At 54.2% G+C, this 22,708-nt stretch overlaps 2 protein-coding genes across 2 annotated transcripts in view; one reads left to right on the forward strand and one right to left on the reverse strand.

Annotated features, from left to right (window-relative positions):
- Window positions 1-15,145, forward strand: part of COPA (COPI coat complex subunit alpha) — a 33,926-nt gene extending 18,781 nt beyond the window's left edge. The window contains exons 14-33 of the mRNA XM_065574334.1: window positions 16-98; window positions 1,198-1,337; window positions 2,434-2,519; window positions 2,794-2,932; window positions 3,710-3,872; window positions 3,972-4,118; window positions 4,995-5,184; window positions 5,453-5,548; window positions 6,431-6,519; window positions 6,758-6,881; window positions 8,671-8,760; window positions 8,857-8,966; window positions 9,649-9,726; window positions 9,969-10,037; window positions 10,545-10,681; window positions 11,394-11,580; window positions 11,691-11,801; window positions 12,217-12,378; window positions 12,722-12,916; window positions 14,373-15,145. Of these exons, the coding sequence (XP_065430406.1) occupies window positions 16-98; window positions 1,198-1,337; window positions 2,434-2,519; window positions 2,794-2,932; window positions 3,710-3,872; window positions 3,972-4,118; window positions 4,995-5,184; window positions 5,453-5,548; window positions 6,431-6,519; window positions 6,758-6,881; window positions 8,671-8,760; window positions 8,857-8,966; window positions 9,649-9,726; window positions 9,969-10,037; window positions 10,545-10,681; window positions 11,394-11,580; window positions 11,691-11,801; window positions 12,217-12,378; window positions 12,722-12,916; window positions 14,373-14,432 (2,456 nt within the window). The 3' untranslated portion in view covers window positions 14,433-15,145. The remainder of the gene's footprint in view (window positions 1-15; window positions 99-1,197; window positions 1,338-2,433; window positions 2,520-2,793; window positions 2,933-3,709; window positions 3,873-3,971; window positions 4,119-4,994; window positions 5,185-5,452; window positions 5,549-6,430; window positions 6,520-6,757; window positions 6,882-8,670; window positions 8,761-8,856; window positions 8,967-9,648; window positions 9,727-9,968; window positions 10,038-10,544; window positions 10,682-11,393; window positions 11,581-11,690; window positions 11,802-12,216; window positions 12,379-12,721; window positions 12,917-14,372) is intronic.
- A 2,798-nt stretch (window positions 15,146-17,943) lies between these two features.
- On the reverse strand, window positions 17,944-22,121 carry S100A11 (S100 calcium binding protein A11). Its single transcript, XM_005280630.5, has 3 exons — window positions 21,944-22,121; window positions 18,810-18,965; window positions 17,944-18,268 (listed from the first exon to the last, which is right to left on the reverse strand). The coding sequence occupies exons 1-3, from the start codon at window positions 21,944-21,946 to the stop codon at window positions 18,095-18,097; spliced, it is 333 nt and encodes a 110-aa protein (XP_005280687.1). The 5' UTR covers window positions 21,947-22,121; the 3' UTR covers window positions 17,944-18,094.
- Between the last annotated feature and the right edge of the window lie 587 nt (window positions 22,122-22,708).

Raw genomic sequence — 22,708 nt, forward strand, 5'->3', positions numbered from 1 at the left:
TTTTGCTCTTCCCAGCCCCGGAAGGGAAGCGTTCCTCTGGGCTGACAGCTGTGTGGGTAGCTCGCAACCGCTTTGCAGTCCTGGATCGCATGCATTCGGTAAGGGCCACGCTCCTCAGGGTCGTCTTTTTAACTGTGTTTTGTGATGTGAAAGTGTGTGCGCACGGAGGGGGAGACACAGAAACGGCTAATCGGATTGTTGTCGGTTCAAGTGTATTGGTGGGGCACTGTCGGGAAGATCTGGCTCTGAAGTTAGGTAAAAAGGAAGCTTAATATAGAAATGAAATTTAAACTAATGAAAACCGTTTTCATGCTTTCTTTTTTTTTAATGTTCACCAACACCAGCTAGCCATGGTGAAAAATACTTATGCTGCCACGCACACCTCTTGCAGTTGAAATAAAATAGTTGTATACTGTTTAGTTTCTGTTGTATTTAGTTGTATCATTGTCAGGCTGCTTTTGGTGAGTAGCTGTTGGAAGCTTGCTACATCTCTTAGTTTTGTTCTTCCTTCCTTCCTGGCTTCAGTCTCTGATTTCTTTCCTTGGATTGGCCTCTTCAGTGTCTACTGCTTCCTCTCTTCCTCCAACCCTTAGTTCTGTTTCTTTCCCTACACTGAGCTCTCTACTTTTTCCCCACTGTATCTTTCCACCCATCTCACGCACAGTGCTTGGAAATCTTACCAGAAGGTTGAACTTCACTAGTCAAAAAGATATGGAGGGTGTGGTGTTTTCTCCCTCCCCCGATACGGCACAGTGAGAACAGAAAAAAACAGCTCCTCTCCACCCTGTCAGAGCAGAGGTTGGGTAGGATCCCTACCAGCATATGGACCATTGAGCATGCTTTGTGGGCTCCATTTTTCATTGGGCCTCTAGCTACTAAGTGTCCATACATTTGAACGCTTCCTTTCCCCATGCAACAAACAAACCCCTTTGCTGTTGTAAGGAAGAAGGATCTCCCTTTCTTCCCCTGCTGCCACTCCAGACCCTCCTGGCTTTTACTAGGGGACGAGAAATCTCCCCCGGCCCTCTTCCCAACTTCTGCTGTAAGTGCTCGACAACTCTTCCCCAAATATTCTCTTTTAAAACAGTGAAGAGAGCAATTTGGTGTTGAGACTTGATTTTCACTATGGAAGGGAAATCTTTTGGTTCTTCCTATCTAACTCTCTCCTTGATTTCCCCCTCTCTGCATGCACGACAGATCCTAATCAAGAACTTGAAGAATGAGATTACCAAGAAAGTGCAGGTCCCGAACTGTGATGAGATTTTCTATGCTGGCACTGGGAACCTGTTACTCAGGGATGCAGACTCAATCACCCTCTTTGATGTGCAACAGAAACGGTAAGGTCCCACCTGCTGGGAGAGATTTCATGTTGAAATCCTGCCAACGTGTGCCTTTTGGGACAGGCCATGGCTATTAATACGCTCCGAAACCTAGCGTCATCTGCAAGCTGTGTCCGATTGATCCAAATCCCAGCTAATAGCTGTTACGAGGAGCGAAGTATAAACGTAGCCGTGGTGCCATTTATTCTGCAGGCATTGTCGTCTTTCGCAGGGGAAAATGGGCATGGTCCCCCTTGTCCATCACTACAACTACAGAATCCTAGAGACTGGCAAAGGAAAGACTCATTGGTGTAGGTCAGGGCCCTGACTCTCTGTTGCCTTGTGTCATCATTTACACAAGTTCAACGTGAGTGTGAAATGCTCCCACCTCAGAATGTGATAGCACTTTGCACTGATCATGCATCGGGCCAAATCCCTAATCCAGTGCAGGATTGGTCACTATAGTATATTTGTCAGTACTGCTGCGTCTGGTTCAGCTTTTAAAGGGCCCTGCTGATCTACAAACTATACCTTTTAAACATCCTTGTATGCTACCAGTGACTTTAGAATCTCCGATTAATAATACGGAAGCATTTACAAATAGATTTACTTTGCATTTCACTCAATGTTGTGCACTGAAACTAGCCTGGTTCGTTTCACTTCCTGGTTCTCGTACGCTGCCCCAAGACTGGTGCCTCTGGGTTTCTAGCACGGCGAGAAGGCTTGCATCAAGTGGTATTGAAACAAAAGTTGCAAGGGAAACTCTTTCCTGTGGTCTGTAAAATCTGCCTCTGAAAATAAAACCTGAATTTTGGGCTTAAAGTAAGTTGTCACTTTACATATCTCAGCCTGTGTTCCTTTCGGGAGACTTCTCCTGGCTAGGATAGGCCCCTTCACACTAGTCTGGCAGTGTACATTTCATTTAGGCTCACTTTCATGCCACTTTACGGTGCCAGAATGGTGTAAAGGGGCCTTAGGGTATCTGAGAATCAAGCCCCAGAGTTCTTGGGAGTGGGAGTCAGTAGAGATCACAAAACTCTTTTTTAGTTGGTGAGGAATATGGTGACCGTCTCCCTGAAAGAGGCCCTTATAGTAATCCTGTCTCCCCCTGCAGAACCCAGGCTACCGTGAAGATCTCCAAGGTGAAGTATGTCATCTGGTCAGCTGACATGTCCCATGTGGCTCTGTTGGCTAAGCATGGTAAGGTACCTTCTTCCTACTTATACCCATTGAGGGTTTTCAGCAGCTCGGCCTGCTCTCAGCTGTGTGCTCTGTAGTACACAAGCCACACTCCGGGACCTAGTGCGCTGTAGCAGGGCCCATGCAGGAGGTTAGGGCACGGCCAGCGGGTGCGCTGTAGATTCACACCCTGCTTTGCCGTGCAGTAATTTGCTGTCTAGACAAGCCCTCTGAGGCAGACACAGCAGGAATTCTGTAACCCTTACGGTTTTCTGGACTTCCTCCTCCTCTCCAGCCATCATGATCTGCAACAGGAAGCTGGAGTCCCTGTGTAACATCCATGAGAATATCCGCGTCAAGAGTGGCGCCTGGGATGAGAGCGGTGTCTTCATCTACACCACCAGCAACCACATCAAATACGCCGTCACCACAGGGTGAGTCTGTCACTCGCAGGGCTCAAGAGTCAAGGGGGTGTGTCTTGAAATCACTCTCTGTTCTTGGCGCAGCCCCCTCGCCAAATGTGGCTGGGCTTGGTTCGATATTGGGCTGCGCCTCAGCTGCTGGGTTTGGGTATGTGAGCCTTCTGCTCTGCACCTCCTGCTGTCAGGAACAACCCCCTGGGGACCCTCCCTCTGTAGCAACATCCTCCTCTCTGTTCTTCCCTGCAACTCCCCAGGGTGGGTGCATCTCCCTCTCTCAACACCACAGCTAAAAGCCTCTCCTCGCTCTTCCCCTCTTGTGTTTTCGTGCGGGTGGAGTTTATTGAAGCCACTGTGCAAAATTAAGTTGCCTTGATCATATCAGCTCCCATCCTAGCAGGTAGAACTATCAAATAAAGGCTACTCACTGCTAGCCTGGGAGAACCTCAATAGCTTTTCAGGCTGAACAGGAATTTGCTCTGTATTTTCTCTTCCCAACACTGGCTTCAAAGTCAGTTCTGCGATCCGTAGGGTGAGGCAGTCCTGCAGCCTAGCCTTTGAGTGCAGCTGTACCTTTTCATTTCTTTCTTGTTGACACCGGCCTTGTGGAGGCCTGTTCCCTAGACTGGGGCTTGCTGTTATAACCCACGCTAGTGGCGAGGCCATATACAGAGGTATGTGAGTCTGTAGCTTCTCCCAAGTTAGTGGACCTGGTCGGAGAGACCCTTCTAACCCGTGATGTTAGAATGGGTCACGCTATGTAACATACAAATACGTCATCTCCTGGTTTAGGGATCATGGAATCATCCGTACTCTGGACCTGCCTATTTATGTCACCCGCGTGAAGGGGAACAACGTGTACTGTCTAGACAGGGAATGCCGACCCAGAGTCCTCACCATCGACCCCACGGAGTTCAAGTTCAAGCTGGCGCTGATCAACAGGAAGTATGATGAGGTGAGGGGCCAGGGCCTGGCATCTTTCCACGACCTGGTGCCATAGGATAATGCCTGCCACATGGCATTCAATTCCTCTGCCTGGCTGCCTCCCTTCTAGGTGTTGCACATGGTGAGGAACGCCAAGCTGGTGGGCCAGTCCATCATCGCCTACCTGCAGAAGAAGGGCTACCCCGAGGTGGCGCTGCATTTCGTAAAGGACGAGAAAACCCGGTTCAGCCTGGCACTGGAGTGCGGCAATATCGAGGTGAGAGGCCAGCCTGCACTGGGGCAGGGAAGGGGGTATCTGCACGGGTACCTCCCTCTGTAATGCTGCCTGTGCAGGTGACAGGTTGTATGGTGTGGTCTCGGGGAAAGGCTCATCTGCATTCTGGATAACGTGTGGTAGTCCAGGCACAGCCTCTGAAATTCTACACTGAGGCCTCTGTTGGCCCTCATCATGAAGACTTGGATTTCAGCCCCCAGGGTCTGCAGCTCCCTGCGAGCGTTGGCCCAGCTTAATCTGAACAGAAGGTTGCTTGGGAGCAGTGCGTGATGGGCCCTGTCGTTTCCCCCAGGCTGCACCTCTGTACTAAAGAGGAATGTTAGAAATCCATTTAATGTGAATTAACTGAAGGTCCCCGCTCTTGGGCACAAGGTTTGGTGGGCCTGTGGATCTGCAGTGAACTTAGCTAGACCAGGGTGCGATTGGAGGCACAGACCATATGGAGAGCCTGAAGAGGAACCAAAATCAGATTGCAACTTGTTTGGAGCTGTGGTTGAGAGTGATGGTAAAGCCCACATGTGGGGAGTGCGCCAGGACAGAGATGTGTCTGCATTATTTCCTTATAATGCAGCTGGATCAGAGCTGTAGGGAGCAACTATCTGTCACAGGTATCTGAGAGTCTCACAGAGTCTGTCTTTAAAGTGTCCTCATAACACCTTTGTGAGGCAGGGCAGTGCAGTTATCCCCATTGTACAGATGGGTACTGAGGCACAGAGAGACTTGCCCAAGGTCACACGGAACATCTTAGGAGGAGCAGGGAGCTGAGCCCGGGTCTCCAGAGTCCCAGGCCAGCATCTGCCTGACCATCCTTCCATCCCTGCTCTCACATCTGTGCCCGTGTCTGCCGCATTCTGTTAGATCGCCCTGGAGGCAGCCAAGGCTCTGGATGACAAGAATTGCTGGGAGAAGCTGGGGGAGGTGGCCTTGCTGCAGGGAAACCATCAGATCGTGGAGATGTGCTACCAGCGCACCAAGAACTTCGACAGGCTCTCCTTCCTGTACCTCATCACGGGCAACCTGGAGAAGCTCCGCAAGATGATGAAGATAGGTGAGTCCCGGGACGGGGGTTAGAATGTCAGCCCCTCGAGGCAGCGGCGGTCTTTTTGTTGTGTTTGTACAGCACCTAGCACAGTGGGATCCTGGTCCGTGACTGGGGGGTTCCTAGATGTTGTTGCAATACAAATAAAGAATAATAATAAGAATTAATTAATAATGGCGCCAAGTGACACCCTGAGAGGGGGAGAAGGGGCAGCTCGTAGAGGAGGCTGAGAACTGCAGAGGGGTGGTGACTGTTTCGATCTCGTCCTCTGGTCTAGCTGAGATCCGTAAAGACATGAGTGGCCACTATCAGAACGCCCTGTACCTCGGAGATGTGGCAGAGAGGGTGAGGATCCTGAAGAACTGCGGACAGAGTGAGTATCGCAGCGCCAGCATCTTATGCCGCTGCCCTGTGGGTTGGGGGACAGCGGGAAAGATCCAGTAAATGTCAATTCCTGCATCTTTGCTTTGCCTCCCACTTAAGTGTCCAGAACCACAGCTAAAGGGGGGCCAGGAAGAGGTTTGGCTGCTGCATCGCGGCTGGGTGTGACCCCACTGTATGGCTGTTCGTTTGGGATCCTTGGATCGCAACACTTTCCCCATCTGCTATTCAGCCAAGTTCCTCAAAGCACTTTCCAAATGTTAACCCTCACAGTGCCCCCTGGAGGCAGCCCAGCATTATGGCCCTCACTTTTCAGACACAAACTGAGGCACAGAGACGGGATGTGCATTATCTAAAGTCTCACAACAATTAGTGACAGAGCTACCAATAGTCCAGGGACTCCTGAACACCTGCTTTGACCACTAGAAAACAGTCCATCCTTCTTCCTTGACCCCACAACCTCCTCCTGTGATGCCTGTGGGAGTTGATGGGTCTCTGTATATGCTGCCAATCTTACTTTCATCTCAGCAAGGCCTAGAGACCTGGTATAGGAAGTCCCCTGTCCTTCCAAGCAGTTCATGTGTATGGCATATGGAGTATCTGACACATTTTGAGTGTCTTGTGTGACTCAGGATTTCACAGAGGGCACAGAATCTGTGACTATGCCCCCAAACCGTCATCTTTTAAAGATGTTTTCCTTGAAATTGACTAAACTTGCTTGTAAAATTCATTCTGTGCAAACTCCGTGAAATTCAATATTTTACATTTACAGTGTCATGACATTTCTTTAAAAAAATATTTTAAAAACTGATGATTTACGCAGGGCCCTACAGATGATGTATCCCTCTGCCCTATGTGTTATGTGTCTTTTCAGAGTCCCTGGCCTATCTCACAGCTGCAACCCATGGCTTGGATGAAGAAGCCGAGAGTCTGAAGGAGACGTTTGACCCAGAAAAGGAAACGGTTAGTTGATCAGCTGTTGCTTCCTGCCTGGTCACAGGCTCCACCCGGAAGAGGAGAGGATCGCAGTGGGAGTTAGCACTGGGGCTGATGAGGTCGAGGCTTTAGTTGACACCCACCCTGAAGGAAGGAGCCCGCTCTCCAACCAGGGCTGAGACCAGCACCTTGCATTACATGGAGGGGAGGCTAAGCCGAGGGTTTTCTTTCCATGGTCTGTAGTTCTGGATCTCTCTCTTTTCAGATTCCAGACATTGACCCCAATGCAAAGCTGCTCCAGCCCCCTGCCGCCATCATGCCTCTGGACACTAACTGGCCGTTGCTCACTGTCTCCAAGGGATTCTTTGAAGGAACAATTGCTAGCAAAGGTAGCGTTGCGTACTTGGGAACGGTTGTATTCCTATAGATGGAATGGGCCCAAATAGTCCAAGGTGTGAACAGGACACAGTCACTGTCCAATATTAAACAGGGTTAAACAAGGTCTGGGGTTTGCTATACAGACCTCGGCCTGCGTAGTGCCATGGCAGGCACGTTATTAAACATTCTTGTAACTTTGTATTAAAGATTCGGAAAAGAGTTAAAGCCTTGGAAATGACCAGGATTAAGTGAGGCTTTCATTTGAACATTCCTTGTTCCCTTTCCCCTTAGCTGGAGAGAGGTTTTAGAAAGAAACCCCATTTGACAGTCGCTGAGATGGTGTTAAAGGTGGTAATAACTGTCCTTTTGGGGAAAAGAGAAGTTAGTTGAGATGGGCTGGAGTTGTCATTGTTGCTGCTGTTAAAGTCTGGTTCTGGTTCCTAAAAGACAAGACAAGAACGCACACACGAGGGGAGAGAAAAGAATAGCAAAGATAGAAAATGCAGCATCTGTCTCTAGTATTGACTTGGACTTGCAACCTCACTGCTGGAAAAACACAGAGACAGCACATGGTCTTATTAGTCACTCTGAGATCTAGCAAATGTCTATCCGCATGGGGCTGTTTAGGTGTTGCTGTTATCTGCTTCTCTGGGCACAAGCTTACAGCAGTGCTGCAAAATATGCAGTCTTGGCCGGCTAAGCCAGATTCTTATCAGACAGAAGGAAAAAGGAGAGAGATGGGAAAGAGAAGAAATAAGGTAGGGAAGGGTAGGGAAAGGATGTATTTGTGGAGGGGAAGAGAAAGTTTCCCATCCCAGGTGGTCTTTGGGATTTAGAGGGTGGCAGCATCATCGGGCTCGCTCTCTGGCCTGGTCTGGTCAAGACGTCTCTCAGGATTAGCACAGAGAAGGTCCGGGTCCCTCCTTCCCCTTCTCTCATCTGTCAGTCAGCCAGCACTGTGGTAGCAGCTTTCCTCCCAGAGTCTTTTTTTGTCAGGACCCCAAAAGGGAGCAGTAGTGGAATAGCCTGTCCCTTCATATTTTGTCCACCCTTTAGACCTCGTTTCCAACGCATCTATTTTGAGTCATTGATTTCCGGTCTCACCCTGTTCTTGTTTACCAGGCGTGATCCCAACACAGTCCAGGCCTTTTTAGTTTGGCCTGCTTCAGTCAGTCAGTTTGGCTGGCTATTGCACCGTTTCCCATCAACACTTGCTGTGATAGGTTATTGTGACATCTTACGAATTTTCACTCTCATCATCGGGGTAAATTTGCAGGCCCAATTAATCACAGCAGAACCGACTCTAATTGTGCTGGGCTAGGCATGCTGTAATTCCCTCTTGGGACTCCAGCAGCCCAGCTGTCAAACCTCCAGCTTCTCACCGGCTTCTGGTGCAGGCTGGTACCCCGTTAAAGATGACATTTAAACCATTCCCAGGAAATCCCCTGCATGCAATTCACCTATGCTTCAAATGTCTTTGGCCTTTAATGCGGCTCAGATCTGTGACAATAGGAGCTGGGCTGTGATGGGCCAGCATAATGCCTGTTCTTCCTAATACACCTCTACCCCGATATAATGTGACCCGGTAGAACATGAATTCGGATATAACGCGGTAAAGCAGCGTTCCGGGGGGGGGGCAGGGCTGCGCACTCCGGCGGATCAAAGCAAGTTCGATATAACGCGGTTTCACCTATAACGCGGTAAGATTTTTTGGCTCCCGAGGCCAGCGTTCTATCGGGGTAGAGGTGTATCTGGCCCTCTTGAAGGGAGATGAATGAGTGATCCTGTCCCTTTCCCTAGGCAAAGGAGGGGCGTTGGCTGCTGATATTGATATTGACACGGTTGGCACCGAAGGCTGGGGAGAGGATGCTGAGTTGCAGCTGGATGAAGGTGAGAACACATGAGCAGCCCTTAATGCCGGGGAGTGTGGGGGGGTCTCTCTTCTGTCCAGCAAAGTTCTGACTGGGGTTCTGTTGCAACGTGCAGATGGCTTTGTGGATGCCGGGGAAGGCTTTGGAGACGAAACCCTTGGTAAAGGACAGGAGGAAGGAGGCGGATGGGAAGTTGAAGAGGATTTGGACCTTCCCCCTGAACTGGTAGGGAGCTGGGGAATCAGGAGGAATTGGGAGCCTTAAGTAGCCGAGTTGCAGTGGCCCTTAAGAAAGAGGGATGGGTGCCGGGAAAGCCAGGAGAAGAATCGGAGGCCACACGAACATGATCTGGGTGGGATGTTTCTGCTGAAGTGATCAGCAGTGAAAGGGTTAGTGTCAACAGTTAAATTGTCGTCAGTGGCTCTGAAACCCAATGCCTCATTGTGATGTATGGGACTGTTCACACTCTTGAGTTACTGTATCAGGCTGTGTGTAGCATCACCACATGGCTTCACACTTTGTTCACACTTGTTTCTCCTCCTCCTGCCCTTTTCTCCATTCTTCCCCCCCCCCCCCCCCCCCAAAATCCATCTGTTTTAGGTGAAAGCCAAGATTCGGTGGCACTGGGCTCTGGTGATTGTGTCCTGATGGCTGTTTGGCCTATGAAATGCATGGGGGGGTGTCAGACTAGCCCGTGCCCCAGCTGTCCTCTTCTTGGCAGTTTCAGCCGAGGCCAAAGATTGAATGGGCCACGGAGGCTAATCTCCCCTCTCTCCATTTAGAAGTGATTCTTGAGGTTAAGGCTGAAGCACATTGGCAGGGCGGCCCAGGGGTGATCTTTCACCGTGCGGTGCCAGTCACCAGCACGGCATTGACAAGCTAATCAGTGCCCCGTTTGCTCCCCTAGGATGTCCCTGCTGGCCCGGCAGGAGGAGCCGAGGATGGATTCTTTGTGCCACCCACCAAGGGCACCAGCCCAGCTCAGGTAACGGGACAAACCCGCCGTGCCTCGCTCTGAAACCTTCTCCCTCGGGTACCTGCCTTTCCTGGTCTGGTCCCTCCTGCTCACCTTCCTGCCCTGGTTAATTATCAGCATCAGGAACTGGTGGTGCCTTGTTGGGAGAAGTGGCTGGAGCCCTGCTGCTGGGGTTGAATGGGACGTGAGCATTGGACAGGCGTGACCCCCCCAGCAGTCCCTCTTGTAATGTATTTCCTCCTCTCCCTTAGGTCTGGTGTAACAATTCCCAACTGCCTGTTGATCACATCCTGGGTGGTTCCTTTGAGACAGCCATGCGGGTAAGTTACGCTGGAGAGTCCCAGAGATCCCCTCTCCCCCTCCTGTTTGTGACCTCTTCCAGCGAGGGGTAGTTGGGCAGAGGCAGATTATGCAGTCTCATGCTCCATGCTGTTCAGTTTGAAGGACAGAGTTAGAGGTCCCTTCTCGGGGTGAGATGTTAATGGGGAGATGTGGCCAAATCCCTCCCCAGTGCTCTGGGGGCTCCATCCCACTGCCTTCCAGTGGCTGCCTGGCAATACTGGATTAACCTCACTAAGGAATTGGAGAGTTTCTCCGCTAAAGCTCAGGGTGCCTGGGTTCTCTTTCAGTCTCTGTCACAGACTCACTGTGTCTGCTTGGACAAGTCACTTCTCCTCCCTGTGCTTCAGGTTCCCCAGGTACAAAGGAGAAGTTCGAATAGGCTGGGGGGCTAATGTCTGCGCAGGATGAGATCCCAGTCTAGGCTGTGGGCGGGGTTGGAGCAGTAACCAGCCAATAAATGTGGTGCTTCCCTTCTTTCTCTTCAGCTCCTCCACGACCAGGTGGGAGTGACTACTTTTGGCCCCTACAAGCAGCTGTTCCTGCAAACCTATGCCCGGGGCCGAACCACCTACCAAGCACTTCCCTGCCTCCCCGCCATGTATGGATATCCACATCGTAACTGGTGAGCAACGGGGCGGAATCCGGCCTCTCTGCCATTTCCCCTGACTCTTCCCTGGATGCTGCTGGTTGGAGGGATGGTGGTTATAGTTACCTGCAGGTTAGCTCCCGATGTGCAAGTCATGTTCAAACACAAAACAGTCCCTGCCTGGTGTCGCCTTCCCTTTCCCCTGACGTAAACAAGCAAATGTTGAATCGTTTTTTAAACGGCTCAGTGTTAATGGCTCTTGAGTGGATCTGGGACCAGCCCCTCTGTTGATAGCACAAGTTCTAGGGAGAATTCCATCCCGGGGCAGTTTTCTGATGACGGGAAGGACTTTGTCACCTGGCTCCCCTTGTTAGAGCTTAAACAGGGTGAGGCAGGTGGGGTTAGCGCTCCCCTGCTGCTGGTTTCTTCTGGCCGAGCTTTGAGCATTTGGAAGTACGTCCTCTGTAGGGGTAGCTGAGGCATTATGGGATAGTGACCCAGATTTTCCCAGCATGCATCAGTCAGGCAGCAGGGGAGGCTTGGCGACCCCCTCTGTGGTTGCCACACAGCTGTGATGGCCAAGGAGCTGCAGTGTGGACCTAGTTCAGCCAGGCCAATGTGTCACTGACTGATTGTAGTGCAGATGGCCCATCAGGGTAACCTTGCCCCCCACATCCCCTCCGGGGTCCAGCTGGCCTCCTGGTTCCCAGTTTCTCACTGAAGCTCCCGCCCCTTCCCGCACCTCCAGGAAGGACGCCGGGTTGAAGAATGCCCTCCCGGTCGTCGGCCTGAAGCTCAACGACCTGATCCAGCGCCTGCAAGTCTGCTACCAGCTCACCACGGCTGGCAAGTTCGAGGAGGCGGTGGAGAAGTTCCGCGCCATCCTGCTGAGCGTGCCGCTGCTGGTGGTGGATAACAAGCAGGAGATCGCCGAGGTGAGGGGCACCTCTCTTCCCAGCTCCCATTCCCCTCCCTCTCAGGAGCCGCGGGCGAATGGTGCCTGACTCTCTCTCTCTCTCTCTCTCTCTCTTTCTCCTCGTCACAGGCCCAGCAGCTGATCGCCATCTGCCGAGAGTACATCGTGGGGCTGTCGATGGAGATTGAGAGGAAGAAGCTCCCCAAAGAGACCCTGGAGCAGCAGAAACGCACCTGTGAGGTATGCACTCCAGTTATCATGGCCAGGACTCCTAGGCTCTGTCCCTGGCTCTGGGAGAGAATGGGCTAGTGGTGATAGGAGACTAGGAATCCTCAATTCAATGCCCAGTCCCTCTCGCGGATTCCCCGGGTGGCCTGGGGCGAGTCACCGGGCCTCAGTTTCCCTATCTGTGAAGCAGGCCTTATACTAACCCGCCTCCCATACCATCAACAGCACTGATTGTCAGCCTGAGGCCGGCTTGTCCCTCCGCAGCTCCACCCCGCTGGGTTTGTCCTGCTCCCTCTAGCAGCCAGACTGCATTGTGCTAGGGCGGGGTCTCCTCCCAAGATGCAACTCTATCTTTGCTCCACGAGGTAATTGGCAAACGCTGCCCCCTAGTGATGGTGTTCTCTCTCCCCGGCTTCCCCCAACGCAGATGGCAGCCTACTTCACCCACTCCAACCTGCAGCCCGTCCACATGATCCTTGTGCTGCGCACCGCCCTCAATCTCTTCTTTAAGCTCAAAAACTTCAAGACAGCCGCCACCTTCGCTCGCCGGCTGCTGGAGCTGGGCCCCAAGCCCGAAGTGTCGCAGCAGGTAAGTGTGCAGGGCACAGTGAGGGGGGACTGGGGTGCTCAGGTCCCTTCACTCCCCAGGGGACCAGGCTGAGCAGGGCAAAGGTGGGCAGAGGAGGCCATGCAGTGGGAAGCAGTGAGCTTGGGGTTGGGGCAGTGTCTCAGCTGGGGCGGTGGATGTATGTCTTAGGCAGGCAGGCTGTGCCTGGAGGGAAGGATGTTTCCCTGCCCTGAAGGCTGCGTGGGGTTTCCTGGTGTGTAAAGCAGAGAGCTGTGGTCAGGTTGGAGCCGTTCCATATTCCAAAGCTCTTGCCCTATATGCTCCGCAGCTGCCTCTCCATTCATGCTTCCCCTTCCCTCCTTAGACACGCAAGATCCTGTCCGCCTGCGAGAAGAACCCCACCGACACCTACCAGCTCAACTACGACATGCACAACCCCTTCGACATCTGCGCCGCCTCCTACCGGCCCATCTACCGCGGCAAGCCGGTGGAGAAGTGCCCGCTCAGCGGCGCCTGCTACTGCCCCGAGTTCCGGGGACAGATCTGCCGAGTCACCACGGTAAGGGCACCGCTTGTGGTGGCAGCTCCTCCTCCCCCACCTCTGGTCCTTGACTCCCCCTGACGAATTCTCCCTGCCTAATGCTCTCTGTAAATGTTTCCCTGGAGTCTCAGCAGGAGGGTGACTCAGGCTAGGTCTACACTGCGGGGGGGTGTGGACCTAAGATACGCTACGCAAATAGCGTAGCTGAAGTCTGCATATCTTAGGTGGATTTACCTGGCCATGAGGACGTTGGCGAGTCGACCGCTGCCACTCCCCTGTCGACTCCGCTTCCGCCTCTCGCCGCGGTGGAGTTCTGGAGTCGACTGCAGAGTGATCGGGGATTGATTTAATCGCATCTAGTGTAGACGCGATTAAATTGATCCCCGATAGATTGATCACTACCCGCCGATCCAGCGCATAGTGTAGACATGCCCTCCTAAGCAGGAGGGAACATCAGTGGTTCAGGCCTCGGGGTTGAAATATCAAGAATCCCTGGAACCCCAGGTTCTTATCCTAGCAGGTTCAACTCAGCCCTTCATCCTTCCCAGGCCGGGTGGATCTGAGCTGAGTGGGGGCTTGGGGAGACCTTTATCACCCAGCTCCGGTTTGCTCCGCAAGGGTTGTAATGACTGCCTGGCACTTGGAGAGCTGGTGTTTGTCCTGGGGTCTGTCCCAAACATGCCATCCCCCTTGTACTCCATGCTGCCCCCCCCCCCTACGTTGGAGTTGTGCAGTGTGGGGAAGTTAGGGAAGCACTGACAGCTCCTTGGGGATGAGGACTGTGCAGGGTGGCTGGTGCTGCAGTGAAATCCCCTCGCTAACAGGCCGCATGGGTTACCCTGAGATGAGTGTGTGTGTCCCCTGATTAGGAGGCAAAGCCCTGCAGTGTGTCCCTGCCACTCGCAGTCGGGGCTCCTTCAGATCAGGGACAGACACAGGATGGGCTGAGCTTGGTCTAGGGCCGCCATAGGAGCATGTGACCACAAGTGCCTGGAGCTGCGGGCGGGAGAGCGCCCGTTTGTCTCTGGGGAGTGACTTGAGCAGCCCAGGGTGTGCATGCACCTGCCTCAGCTATCATCTTTCTTTTCGTTGCGACACCTTTCAGAATAGCAGCGGCAGCAGCACGTCCTACAAATCAAAGCACAACTGGGTCGGGCCTTTCTCGAGCCCTGCGGGTCGCTCTAGACGGAGCCTCCTGCTCAGTTCTTCATTTTACGTCCGGGGGCAGGCCAGGAGAACTGTGCCGGCAGTTCTCTGTAATGCACATAGGGCTGGATCCTGGTCCCGTTGATGCCGTGTGGACTAGGATTGTGGGCTCTAGGAGGGGACTGGGTGGCACAGCTGCATGTGGTTGAGATGAGGTTCTCGAGCTGTCTCCGTCCGTCCCAGCACAGTCAGTCCCTGCAGTGTGTCCTGGTAGAAGCTATCTGGGCCGGGAACCCCAACCATTAACCGCCTCCCTTTTATTCTCCAGGTGACAGAGATCGGCAAAGACGTCATTGGGCTGCGAATCAGCCCACTCCAGTTCCGCTAAGGCCCTGCCCCAGGCTGGGGAGATGGGAACTTCCCACTTCCCTCTGGCTAGACCTTCAGTCCTGCGACCCTGAAACCGTCATCTTGCTTCTGCTTCTCCTTTCCTTCGTTCCAGCTCTTAATTGAACCGCTGCCCCGGGATCCTTTGCACCGTTGCTGTGAAGTGTGCAGTCTGTGAGATCTGCTCTTCCCTCCCATGCCATGGTTGGCAAGCCCTGGTGAGACTCCCGCCCCCTCCCCTGAGCGCAACAAGTAATAACATGGGATCCTGTCATGAGGTGCAGTCCATGTGACATTCACCCCCTGTTAACTGAAGGCAGCATCGCCCTCATCAGAAGAGAACGTTCCCTCTGCCCAAGAGCCTTTGTTGTGACCAGAGACAGACGCACCATATGGACACACACACACACACCCCACCTCTCCTCTCCAGTCACAGATCCCATCCCTCCTGGACACGGATGCAGAACCAGGGCTCTGAGAACCCAGCTTGGCTTGGGGAGCAGCCTGGTTCAAGTTCAGCATGGCCCTGGGGAGAAGCGAGAGTTTGTCCTACGGGCAGTCGAGTCCTGATCCAAGGAGGCTCACAGGCTTTGGGTTCGTTCCCGGACAGGAGCGCGGAAGTGGCTTGGAATCCCAGCGCTTTGGTTGATTTTTGTCCTTAGCAGCTTTTCCCAACGTTGTCTCCTTTTCATGTTAATAAAGTGAATGAACCGAGCGGCCCCCCCCCTTTCACTGGTTCAGCTGTTCTGACAGAGCCTACAATGGGCTGGTTGTTCCAGCTTCCTTTGTGGAGTGATGTAAGCAGGTGGGGCTGCACTTCTCTTTACTACAGCGTGCTGCGTCCGTGGGCTTTAAAGGGACAGTCACGCTCATAAAGCGTTGAGGTTTTGCTTTAGAGAGAGCAGAACTCCTGATTCACTGGGAAATACGGAAGATTTTCCCATAAGAAATGGCCCCTTCCCCAGGCCTAGTTGCTTCTGGTGTTTGCCCTGAACAGGGTCTAATGACCTGGAGGGACGGGGTAGGGAATACGGCTCAGTGACGGCCTTGAAGCTTGAGGGTCAAGAGGGGAAAGCATCTGTGAAGGGCTGAGTTGGGTTTATTTAATGTGTGGGGAATGAGGCATGGAAAACTGGAGGTTCTAGGTCTGCCAGAAGTTCTGGGCTTGACCCTCTGTGCTGTGCAGGCGCTCCCATGGTCAGAATGGTGCCTTTCCCATTTTGTTTTTAATATAGATTTTGGGTGTGTCTACACATGAAAATTAATCCAGACTAAGAGAGGGTGAATTCAAAGCAGATTATTCCTGATGAACTCCAGGTGTGGGTGCTCTTGTTCCAGAACGTATCAGGAATAGCTATTTTGGAATAACTCCCTTTAAGGCCATAAAGGGAGTGTTAGGATAATCTAATGTGACTGCTAACCATACTTGCATCTCTTCAGAGACAGCCGCTGCTCCCTACCCCAGCCACTGGTGGCCTTGAGAGAGGATGGGCAAAGCCCTGTATGGCATATCCTCCCCCACCTGCTCTAAATCTGTGTGCACTAGTTATAGTGATTGAGCTCCTTGAGTCTATCTACTTAGTTTAACAAAGAGAAGGTGAAGGAGTGACATGATCACAATCTAGAAGTACCCTCAGGGGGAGCAACTGTTTAATAGACGGGCTCTTCGGTCTAGAGAGAAAGGTCTAACATGAGCCAATGGCTGGAAGTGGAAGCTAGACAAATTCAGACTGGAAATAAGGCGTAAATTATTAAGTGTGAGTAATTAACCAGTGGAACAATTTACCAAGGGTGGTGGCGGAGTCACTATTACTGATTTTTAAATCAGGGTTGGATGTTTTACTAAAAGATCTGTCCTCGGCATTATTTTGGGGGGAAGTTCTCTGGCCTGTGGTCACACTTCGGCCATCACAGTGATCTCCTCTGGCCTCAGAATATCTGACGTCAGCGTGGCCTTGTTCCCAAAACCAAGCTGCGAAATGGGCCCGTACACAGGTGTGGAGCGGGTTGAGTTTCCAGATTCTGAGCTGTTGTAACCTCTGTTCAGGACCGTTTGAACAGGAAGTGTAAGATTGCTAATGTCGCTCAAGCCTGGAACATTTCTAGCAGTGGGGGGAGAGTCTCACCCAGGACAATCCCAGTTGATGCCCTAGCACATTTCCATGTGCTCGAGGCCACCTGGCCCCGAGTTTGTGACTTTACAGCTACGGCTAGCAGCGGTAGGGGGAGGGGGGATCTCCATGCTGCTGTGGGACTTTCTCCCCTCTTTCTCTAATCACAGGCCTTTCCCTCGCCTGAGAAGGCCCCGTATTGTTCAGACCCTCACCCTCACCTTTTCAGCTTTTCTCCCCTTTTAGGGTCCCTCCTTTGTTAAGTTCTCCCAGCTCAGGCCTGGAGACAGCCCGAATTTCAGTGTTGCTGATCTGATTTACAGCACCACCAGGGGGCGCTTCGCTGATCCAATCTCAAGAGTTTAGCAACTATCCCTTATGAGTAGGCAAGTTATGTCCCCAACTCCTTTGCAACCCTAATGTTAGTTTCCTGACCCTGTAGCTGCTGTGTTTTGCACTGATCTATCTTACCCTTTAACATTACATATTTGCCCTTGTGACCTACCCAGCTGGTTCCAGCTAGAGGACAGAAGCGAGGAGAGGAGGCCCCAGTTTACGACCCTGTTTACCTGGAGAGAAGACAATGGCCAGAGGCGGGTCCTGAGGCCAGGGATCTCAGATGCCCAGCTGAAAAGCAGGGGGGCTCTGGGCTGGAGAGGGGGAGCAGGCAGAGCCCACCTGGAGGCAGAGAGACTGGGATGTGCTGGGCTGAGGGAGGCCAGACCTGAGGCCCAGAGAGTTTCCTGTGCTGTGTTCAACTCTCAATAAATCCTCCTGTTTTATGCTGGCTGAGAGTCAGTCTGGTCTAGAGAACAGGGTTGCATCAACCCCTTCGGGGGTGGAGGCCCCAGGGGTCCAGAGCGAGTGGACTCCCTGAGGGGGCCCAAGGTGAGAGACAGATGTGCTAAGGCTCAGAGGGGTGCAGCTCCAGGAGGTGGAGGGGCCTGACCCCGGAAGAGAGTGGACCCCCGAGAAGGGCTGTCTCACTGAAAGGGGCACCCCACACGGGGCCAAGAGTGGACATGGTCTGTGAGTCCGTGACAGCCCTCCCCCCAGACCTGCCCATTCCTTTGTTTAAAGAAGTCCCACGCAGTGATCATAAAATCCATAAAATAATTCTCAGAATTTGGATTTTTATGGTGCTCATTCATTTATAGAGCTCACAGCACTTGACAAAAAGTGGATAATTAGCATTATCCCCCTGCTTTACAGGTAGGGAAACTGAGGTAGAGAGGGGAGACGTCCCGTCCCAAAGAGCAGTGGCACAGCAGGGAAAAGACTCAGGAGTTCTGGCTCCCAGTTTGGTGCTCAAACTACTGGAGCTATGCTGGTCCCTTACCATGCCCCCTTTCCCCACCTCCCCCCCCAACTTTTTGAGATCTAAAAAAAACTACTGAGTAGGAATTTTTATACCATTCTTTTACTGATACAAAAGCAAGGAGAGCCCCTCCACACACACACACATGCTGGGGGCAGGTCTGCAGCTGACCGTTGGTCTTGCACAGGGTGCATCGGGAATGTTTGCTGGGCTGTAGGTGTGGGTTGGGTGGGGTCACAGTTTCTTGGTCGGGTGGTGGCTGGGGGGAGCCTGCACGCACAGTGCAACATGGCAAGCCTGCGCGATGCCCCCAATTAGGTTCAGGAACTCCTGGAAGTCCAGCTGCCCGTCACAATTCAAGTCGAGCTTCTTCATCATCCGGTCCAGGACTCCTGGGTCCTTCTGGTTCTGCGGAAGGCCAAAGAGGGTTTTTACCAGTATCCCTGCTTGCAGTTACGAGGAGACCCATATTGTCATATCTAGGCACCCTTCATTGAATTGTGGATCGAGATCCTACAACAAAATAGAGGGGGCGGACTCCCCAACCCCCTACAGCCAGCGATGACGGTCCCCTGCACAGGTCAGTACCAGGGAGGTTAATTGCCAGAGGGAGTCCGAACCTAGACAGATGCATTTTGTATCCTGATCTGGTGGCAGAGAGTTCCAAAGGCCATGGCTCTTTCCTCCACCCCCACCCCGTGGGCTCTACCTGGGCGAGTGACAGCTGGAGACGTGCTGTAATGGGGGAAAGGAAGCTGCACTTGGGGAAGGCACCAAAGGACAGTTGGTTTCCAAGCCACGTCCACAGGCAAGAACCCCTTTTCCCGCCCACTCGTGTCCCCGCCAGCGACTCAGCAGAGCTGCTGGGTTGTAACAGTGGCAGTAGCTGGAATCCCTCCCACCCACCCACCCCCCCGGGCTGGGTGTCCCACAGGAGGGTGCAGCTCACCTTTGTGAAGGAAGCCAGCTCGGCGTTCATGAAACTGAGGAACTCCTTCTTGGAGAGCGTGCAGTTGTCGCCTTCGCGCCCGGCGTAGCGCTGGAAGACGGCCAGCAGGGACTCGATGCAGCGCTCCGTTTCCGTCGGGGACGTGGGGAACTTCGACTGCAGCGACGAAAACGCATCACTGATGAGACCCACACGCACACTCCCAGCGAGTCACCCCCACCCCGCACAAACCCCTCCTGCCTCTGGCGCTTGCTTTGAATGCCGCCTTTAGGGGGAGCACTGAAATGGGAGGGGAGTCCAGGGGTTAGTCAAGGACAGAGCCAGGATGCCCAAGTTCTGATCCCACTTCCGGTAGTGTGGTCTAGTAGTTAAAGCAGGAGCCTGGGAGTCAGGACTCCTGGCTTCTTTCCCAAGCTCTGGGCAGGGACTATGGTCTAGGGGTAAGAACAGGGGAGTGGCAATCTGGACTCCTGGCGTCTAGTCCCTGGGCCCCGAGGGAGTGCGGGGTCTGAGGTTAGGATTAAGGGCTGCTGCTCAGGCCCTATTGGCTACAGCGTTCTTATTTCCCCAGGCCGTCTGGTGCAATCCCTTCCCCGGCGTTCGGTTCCTAGGCCCTTCCTGCTCCCTTGGACATGGATGTTGCAAGAGAGACCACAGTTGCGATGCAGCTGCCAGTTGGGAACTGCCATGTTGCCTTGCAAGGCAGGAGGAGCTGGGTGTGTCTGCACTGAGGTTGTGCAAGAGAGATTCTTCAGAAGAGACAGTGTCTGGTTTTTTCACCGCCCTCGTTAATATCAATTGGCTTCGGCTACCAATCACGGGGAGGGTGGGGGAGAGAAAAATGCATTCCCCCCCGTTGTTTGTCATGGGAGAAATTCTGAGGGAAGAGAGAAATGGGAATAGGGCGGGATCCTGCAGCGATCTCCTCCCTGCTCCCAACAATGGGGACAGAGAATACCTGTGAGACGGACAGTAGGAGGGTGAAAGGCAGGACTGGCTGGCTTAAGGGGGAAGGATGGTGAGTGGGTGATGGGGCCTCTCCCCTCAAGGGGGCACTGCTTCCTCCCTCGTCCCAGGCCAGCGGGCAGGACGGCAGGTCGGCAGGTTCGGGAGCTCAGCGAAAGGCATGTGCAGTCTTTCCTCTGTAAGAGATGCTGATTCTAGCCTGGCCCCAGAGCAGAGGCCTGGGCTGAGGAATGGGGCCTTTCCCAGCGAGGGGGCGCTGGTTCTAATCCAGCCCTAGCTCAGGGAGGAATGGCTGGCTCAGGAGGGCACGGGGAATGGGATTTAGGGGGTTCACTTCCAATCCAGCCCCAGGGCCGGAGGCTCAGAGAAGAGCAGCTGGGGCCTCTTTCCTCTAAGGCACCAGTTCCAGTCGGACTTCGGTTATGGGTGGGCAAACGGGGGCTCTGAGGAGACGACGCCTCCTGCCTCTAGGGAATGCATGGGCCGTGCAGCCTGCCCTCCCCTCCTGGGCCTGGCTGGGGGCCCTCCAGAGCAGGGCTGGCCCCCCTCGCAGGAGGCTGCCTCTGCGGGAAGGGGCAGCGCTGCGCCAGCACCGCTCCTGTACTGGGGCAAAGGAGGGAGTGGCGCTGCCTGCCCCCTTCTGGCCTCGCCCAGGGCTCGGTCACTGCCAGCCCCTCTCGGGCAGTTCTGCCTCCAGTCTCTCTGGTGCAGGGTTGGTGCTGCTCCCCCCAGCAAGCAGAGGCGAGAGGCCGGGAAGATGAAAAGGCAGCTGGGTGACTCAGGGACAGGAACGCGCTGAGCAGTGCCTGAGTTATGTGGGAGGAACCAAGGAAAGGGGAGGGGGGTGACTGGCCCCCTCACCCATAGTTTCCCCTGGGGAATCACTGGCCCTGTCCTCCCTGCTGCTGAATTTAGCCTTTTTTGGTTGTGTGGGATAGGAAACGAGTTCCGCCCCTGCTTCCTTAACCCCAGACCCGGCTGCGTAATATCCTCCTGTGTGGGGCCAGCTCTGCCCAGAGCCCATGGGGAGCTGGGTCCGCAGGGCAGGGGCTGGCCCCCAGTGCTGTGGGGACGGGAGCAGCTGAAACACGCTGTGCGTGGGCTGGAGAGCTGAGGAGGGGAAGAGAGAGAGCTGGGTAGAGGGGTGCGTCTGGGGAGGGACAGAGAGAGGCAGGCGGGAGGGGAAGAGAGTGAGATCATAGCCACGGATCCGCTCCTCCTCCCAACGGGCCTGCCCAGAGAAGTCTGGAGCCTTGATCCATCATGTTAGCTGGGGCCCCACCCAGAGGTGCTGCACCCTCTGGCTGGATGTGGTTTCCATCACATACAGAGTTTGCAGTTTGGTTCCATGGCTCTCAGCACCCCCACACATTGTCCCAGCCCCCCTGCCCCCACCCTCTCCCCTTTCACCCCTTCCAGGCCTTTGGGGGGGGGGTCTGAGCTCAGCACCCCACCCTCTCCCCTTTCACCCCTTCCAGGCCTTTGGGGGGGTCTGAGCTCAGCACCCCACCCTCTCCCCTTTCACCCCTTCCAGGCCTTTGGGGGGGGGGTCTGAGCTCAGCACTCCACCCCTTCCAGGCCTTGGGGGGAGGGGGTCTGAGCTCAGCACACCACCCCCTCTCCCCTTTCACCCCTTCCAGGCCTTGGGGGGGGTGTCTGAGCTCAGCACCCCACCCCCTCTCCCCTTCCAGGCCTTTTGGGGGGGGGGTGTCTGAGCTCAGCACCCCACCCCCTCTCCCCTTTCACCTCTTCCAGGCCTTTTGGGGGGGGTGTCTGAGCTCAGCACCCCACCCCCTCTCCCCTTTCACCCCTTCCAGGCCTTTGGGGGGGGTGTCTGAGCTCAGCACCCCACCCCCTCTCCCCTTCCACCCCTTCCAGGCCTTTGGGGGGGGGGGGTCTGAGCTCAGCAGTCCCCCCCCCCCCTTGCCAGTCCTGTGTGCATCTAACATGCTAAAAAGTTCAGGGGCGCTTCTGTCCCGAGCTCCCCTGGGGCCTGCCCCCCCCGAGCCCCCCCCAGCTCTTCCCAGGGAGAATTTCTAACTCGGCCGGGGGCTGCTCCCCCCTGCCTGGGCGGAAAACTCCGCCGTTGTTTTCCCAGCAAGTCCTGCTGCCTGGTCCCCGTGCTGGGGCCGGGCCGAGCCCCCCACCCCTGGGGGCCCCCCACTCACCATGGCTGCAGCGGAGAGAAGCGGAGCGGAGCGAGGAACAGACTCTGGGGCGCTCTCGGAGCCTCGCCCAGCCCCGGCCACCGCCCTCGGCAGCCCGGCTGGCCCGGCCCCTCTGCCCTGGTTGGGCGAAGGCTCCGCCCGGCTAACGGCGGATCCAGACTTGCCAGGTTGGTTGGGTGGAGCGGAGCAAACACCCCACCTCGGGCTGCGGGCGCCCGGCCAGGAATGTGCTTGGGGCTGAATCTTTCCTCTGGGCTGTTTGCTGCCCCCCCGCCCTTTCTCTAGTTCTTTTCTTTCTTTCAACTTTCTTTCCCTCCTGATTTTCTCTTTCCTCCGAGTTTTCCCTTCTCCGCTGCAGAGACGCGGGGGGGACCCTTTGCTAAGCTGCTGAAGGGGTGGGTGCCTCTGTTTGCCCATAGGGCTGTGGCAATACCATAAACAGGTCCATAGCCCCTGGGGCCCAGATCCTCAAAGGTGTTTTAGCTTCAAACTCCCATGAATTTCAACCCACAGAAGTATTTAGGCTCCTAACTCCCATGAACTTGAATCCACAAAGGTATTTAGGCTCCTAACTGCCATGAATTTCAATCCACAGAAGTATTTAGGCTCCTAACTCCCATGAACTTGAATCCACAAAGGTGTTTAGGCTCCTAACTGCCATGAATTTCAATCCACAGAAGTATTTAGGCTCCTAACTCCCATGAACTTGAATCCACAAAGGTGTTTAGGCTCCTAACTGCCATGAATTTCAACCCACAGAAGTAT

Source organism: Chrysemys picta, chromosome 20, assembly GCF_011386835.1.
Source record: "Chrysemys picta bellii isolate R12L10 chromosome 20, ASM1138683v2, whole genome shotgun sequence".
NCBI lineage: Eukaryota > Metazoa > Chordata > Testudines > Emydidae > Chrysemys > Chrysemys picta.